The 6,233-nt window shown below is 35.1% G+C and overlaps 1 protein-coding gene across 1 annotated transcript in view; it reads right to left on the reverse strand.

The window, feature by feature from the left end:
* The window catches only part of LOC107687335 (catenin delta-2-like), a 175,535-nt gene that overhangs the window by 109,296 nt on the left and 60,006 nt on the right, over positions 1 to 6,233 (reverse strand). Inside the window, exon 7 of the mRNA XM_016484616.1 lies at positions 954 to 1,145. Within this exon, the coding sequence (XP_016340102.1) occupies positions 954 to 1,145 (192 nt within the window). The remainder of the gene's footprint in view (positions 1 to 953; positions 1,146 to 6,233) is intronic.

The raw sequence follows: 6,233 nt of genomic DNA on the forward strand, positions 1-6,233 counted from the left end.
TTCCAAAAGGTACATCTGGAAAAAGGGGGGTCGTCTTATAATCAGGGTCGTCTTATATTCGGGCCAATACGGTAATAAACTAAATAAATAAAAGGTATACTACAGTATATATATTTATATTATACTTTTTATATAATATAAAGTTAAATTAATATAAAACCACAACTATTTACAAAAATATGAATGAATGAATGAATGAATGAATGAATGAATGAATATCAATCCAAGGATCTAAAGCAGTGGTCGCCAACCCGTCGATCGCGATCGACTGGTAGATCTTTATCACTGTCCCAGTAGATCCCGACCCAATAACGTGATATTTAGTCCCTGGAATGTGAATTTTACGGGAAGATCCCGCCGAAAAACGTGTATTTTACCCCCAGAATGCGATTTTTACAGGGGAACTCTCCTCGAAACGCGATTGGGCTAGTTTTATTGCAAAACCTGGCAACCCTGTTCATAGGCGCCACCTGCTGTCAGAGAGCGCGTCTTATTGATGAACTATATAAAAAAATCATGATATATCATTATGACTGTATTGGCACAGTCTTTGTAATCAAGCCATCAATCGCACGCTCCTGAGCTGAATTCACACTATTACACTTTCTCATTGAAACGTAAGGAACTAAAAATAGCAGCAACAAAACTGTCGAGACTGATGAGATTAACATACTATACCTGACCTAAAATCAAGATAAGATGAACAATGTGCTAATTGAAAAAGACTGCTGAGGTGTTTTATTGTGATATGTTAAGACGCGTAAAACCCTCTAAGTTAAAACTCCGATTAATTCTAATGAGGTCACCACTCGGTTGCAAGCAAGAACCGTGTCCGATTTGGATAAATGCTCTCTAAGGATTTGGCTCTCTAGCAGAAATCCTGGAGGTTGGTAACTTGGGGATTAACACACTTCAGCGCTCACGCACACAGAGAGAGTGTGGCTAAACTTTACCCGTGTTATTCCGGTAGGTTCCAGTGTGGCCCGGAGGGAGCGCTTCTCCCTGGCTCTGGCTCAAGCTTCTCATAGGGACTTTCTGGTAGACTCTGTCTTCATATATGGGATCGATGTGGTGCTCAGGGGACTGCAGGGGCCTCAGCTCGGGGCCCAGGTGAGCGTGTTGACTGCTGTACGAACCTCGAGATCCTGAAAGAGACACGAAAGAAACAGTTCCCTGTTAGCGATGATAATTTTAACTGGGAAGAAAAAATCTTGGAAACCAAGTCCCTTATGAATCAGAACAATGATACGGCAGTGTAAGCACATCATTATGCTGATCCCATAATGCACATAAACTGTTGGCTATCACACTAGATCTGCCAATCACAACATGTCCAAGGCATCAGAAAGCAAATTAGTCAATATTTCTTTCCTGATCTTGAGTGTATCTCCGGAAAACAACAAGGAGGGTATGAAGCTGATGTTTATGAACCTTTTGACCCACAGGAGAAAGACAAATGCTACTCAGCATTAAGTCATATCTCCATAGTCATCCACACTATATTTATATATCCAGGCTTGGTAGAAGTCTACAGGGACTCCAGGGTTATATTTTAAAAATATGTGTATTTTATATATTATTTAATAACATGCATATTGTATACACACACGTATGTGTGTATGTGTGTGTGTGTGTGTGTGTGTGTACAAAGTGAGTGTTATTAAATAATTATTATTACTAAATATTATTTTAAAATAGGAATAATTATTTATATTAAACAGATGTCATATTTAAATACTTCATTACATTTATATATAATACACAAAGAACCACATATTACATAAATGATCACATATTATTATTATTAGTATTATTATTAATATTTAAAATTTCAAATTAATATTTAAATGAAGCAAATAAAATAGTCATATACTTTATATTTTCTATATTACATTTTAATAATACATTCTAAAATACTTATAACTAATGATTATTTAAAAATTGGAATAAACATTTATATTAAATAAATGTGATACTTATTACTTGTATACTTATAATATACTTAACGCATATATACTTTATTACATTTACATGTACACATAACTACATTTTACATGTACTGTATTAATTAAATAAGTTTCACATTTATATATATATATATATATATATATATAGTATTAATATTAATATTAAACTACATTTATATATAATATTAATTAAAATTCATTTTTTTCTTTGCAATTTTTAAAACCTTGATACAAATATAGTATTGGTATATAAGTATTATTGTAATACAGTGACAATAAAAAAAGCCTCATAATATATTGACATATGATTGTACGGACACAGCCCTAGTAATCCTTCCCTTCTTGATCATGAGTGCATGCTGGGATCTCCAGAGAGAATGAAGGAGATTGTTAAGATGATGTTTATGAACCTTAGACACAGGAGGAAGGCAAATGCTAACTCAACATTCACTCACATGCTCGCATTGGTCCACACACTTTATATCCCAGCTTTGCGACGGCCTACAGGGATGCCATACACCCACACACACACAATCTTTAGGACTAGAGGTTTCTCTATATCTTGGCAGCTTGTCTCATTGGATTTCACGGAATGACAGTGATGTACTACTCTAAACAGCAACACAAACAATCAGCAGAACAGAGATGCTTCCTCAAGGCCGCTGGAACAGAACACGCACATGCATGTTAATCTTCAAACTACTGCAATGTCTGATCTGCTCTGGTGCTCTGTTGCTTCGCAGGACATAATTGTGCAATGTTCAGAAAGTAAGAAGCTGCAGAAATACAGGGCATTGTGTGTAATCACCTTATCAGTGTCCGGCAGACAAACGCCCCTCTTCCCTAACCTGATTTCCTTAGTGCTGGAGGAGATCCATCAGGATACATGCACAATCCCTGAAACCTCTCTCTATCTCTCTCTGCTTTATCATCTGAGAAGCTATATTTTCTTCTGACCAGGTAGGAAAGATGAATGACATGAGATTCAGAGAATAAGACATTAACTTTTGTAGATAAAACCAGCATTTGATGAGAAAGCCAGAGGTTTTTAAACTGGTGTCTGGGGACCCCAAGGAGGCTGCAAGGCGGTGCTTGGGGGTCTGTGGAAAAATGTAGGAAAGAGATTTTTTTTCCCACAAAAAGAGTAAAAATCTATCTATCTATCTATCTATCTATCTATCTATCTGTCTGTCTGTCTGTCTGTCTGTCTGTCTGTGTACTAAATAAATAATTAATAAATATGTCTGTCTGTCTGTCTGTCTGTCTGTCTGTGTACTAAATAAATAATTAATAAATATTATTATTTATTAATATTCAAAATATTTTGGTTTAAAATTCTTTAATTCTCTTTTTGTAATTCTCTATTTTAAATCAGCTCATATATATATATATATATATATATAGGGATGCACCGATACCACTTTTTCCAGTACTCGCCCGATACCGATACTTTTATTCCGTACCCACTGTATATATATATATATACATTTAAATATTACTACTGATTATTATCTAAGTATAATACAAAGTAAATATTCCCCAGACAAATGCTACAAAAATATAAAAAAGTATTTATATTTACCAGATAATATATTTTAATAATTTGTTTTGTTTTAGCACTGCAACAAATTAAAGGGCAAGTATTACATTTTGGAAACAAAATGTCTTTGTATTTTATACTTAATATATATATATTTTTTGTCAAAGTATAAATTAGCCTTTTTCATGTGAAAAAAAGCTGCCTTTATATTTTAGAAAGGGGGTCTCCAGAAAATATTGTCCAAATTACATTTGAACAATTATGATTTTAGCACTGTGACAATTTAAAAGCCAATTATTTAATTTAGGAAATTAACATATTCATATTTTATACTTACTATTTTTTGTGACAGTATGTCTTCACATTCAGAGGTCCTTGACATTAAAAATCTCTTGAGGTAGATAGAAGAATGAATAGCCACCCTGCTGAAATGACTTCCAGCCAATTTCTATGCTGGTCCAGGCTGGTTTATGCTGGTTTGTTGCTGGTCTGCCTGGTAGACCAGCATATTTACGCCGTTCGTTCTGGAGGAGCTGATTGAAAACAGAAGTCTTGCTGGTTAAGCTAGTGAAAAATCCTAGTGGGAACAGCAGCATCCAAAGTGCAACATATGCTGGTCTCTTCACTGAGAGACATGGGCAGCCTGAGAGACAGACAGATGGCTGACCGGGCAGATAGAAAGACTGACAGACAAGCAGGAGAACAAGAAGAGACATGTATGAACAGAGAGAAACTGAGAGGGCAACAGATTGAGACACATCGTCTCAGATGTTGCCAACAGGTCCAAGTGATTACAAGCGCCTGTGATAGCAACAAAGCAGCACGTCTCACTGCAGGAGAATCACAGCTTTTCAAAGGCAATTTCGTGGCTAAACTCTTTGTCCAGGTGGAGAATTTGGACTGACAGGTCAGGGGCTCCCGCACAGACACCTGTACAAACTAGCAAAAGCGTTCCCATATCTTGTGAGGAGACGTGTATAACATCCGTTCAATCTGCCCTCACGCTCCCTACCCATCTAATGATGAAACCACATCTAAAAGAGAAATCCACGAGCCTTTGATACAGCTGGCTGAATAAATAGGTTTGTACATCTGGTACACATTTGGAACAACTTAGACAAGCGCTCTGAAGCACCTCTTCAGCGTCTAATCACAGGCGAAGTGTTAATAGTGCTTCAGGCATCTGAATATTGGCTGTGCATTGTGTTCTCTGTTTGCTGTCATTAAAGCGTGAGGATGATAGATGGAGTTTTGGATCTAATGTACTACCTAATTTAATGCTCAGATGAAACCAATCTGATTGGATGTTCGATGCGGTTTTAAAATTCAATACACCTAGAGATGACCGCACATCTGTTAAATTGTGTTAATGCGTCAGTATTGCTTATGTTTGAAATATTTATGTTTTTGCTTCGAGTTATGCCGGTGAACGTCTTAATCTCAGTCAATTCACTATAAAGTGAAAGTAAAAACGGAATGACAGACCTCAGAATATGCCACATATTCTCTCAGAGACGAATCTACTTCAACATATGCTGATAACAGTAGGCTATAGCTAACTGTTTTAATTTATTCCCTTAATATTTCTCTTGTGGCCCGTACATAGTGAAAAAAAAAATGAGAAGACGTATTTCGTGTTAAACAGGTTGTTTTTGAAAGTCGGTGCTTGAAATAGGCTAAAGCTTTTTATTTCATTGATTTTTATTGATGACTGCAGTGTTAATATTTTAATTATAGGCCTATAATTCATTGTATAATAGACCTGTTTTAAAATACCTTTTTTTACAACATGGTAATTGAGGAGTAAATAGCTTAATCTTTTGTTATCCTCACAGTGCGTTAGTTATGCGGTAATATTGCGGAGCAAATTAATTGTAAATTTAAATTAATAATAAAAGTAACTTTATAATAATAATAGGCCTAATAAAAATAAGAATGTAACAGGCCTACATTAATTGGAAATACCAAGTCCTCTTAATATTGCTAATAATTGATGTTTTTGACAATATCTCTGGCAATCGTCGATACAAGATCATCGTCTTTCGAGTTTATCGCGGGGCAGACAGCACTTTGCCTGTTACGTCGTTTGGGCTGCCTTGTTGAGTGCAGTGGCACTGAGAAGATTATATTTCACACACTTTAAGCTCTTTTATTTTCCAAATGTAATAGGGTTAGTCCAACGACTCGTTCGGTTCAATACGAACCCTAACATATATATATATATATAAATATACACACATACACACAAACAAACAAACAAACAAACAAATATACAACCTATAATAATAATAATAATAATAATAATAATAATAATAACAACAGCAATAATACAAATGATATTAATAGAATAGTTTACCCAAAAATTACAATTAAATTGGAAAGTGAGTTATATATTTATAGCCAACATCTAAAGAAAAAGCAAAGAAAACTGACTTCAAGTGGCCTCAAGTGGCTTGTCACAAAATACTCATAAAAATACTCAAAGAAAATCATAAACTTATCTTCTATCATAAACTCTATCTTCTTAAGATTGAAAGCAACCTCTCCTCTAGATTAAAACAGATAAAACAGGAGGAGTAGGGGAGAGCGGGGCACAAAGTAACACTTTTTGACTTTCTCAGTTTGTGTAAATCCACATGGGGTTCAGAATATAATTTTTTTATCCACAGTAATTTTAGACTTGTCTAGTACAAATATGTCGCTTTGTTTCATGATTACAGTGTATA

This window comes from Sinocyclocheilus anshuiensis, unplaced genomic scaffold (assembly GCF_001515605.1).
Source record: "Sinocyclocheilus anshuiensis isolate Anshui unplaced genomic scaffold, SAMN03320099.WGS_v1.1 scaffold3679, whole genome shotgun sequence".
Lineage (NCBI taxonomy): Eukaryota > Metazoa > Chordata > Actinopteri > Cypriniformes > Cyprinidae > Sinocyclocheilus > Sinocyclocheilus anshuiensis.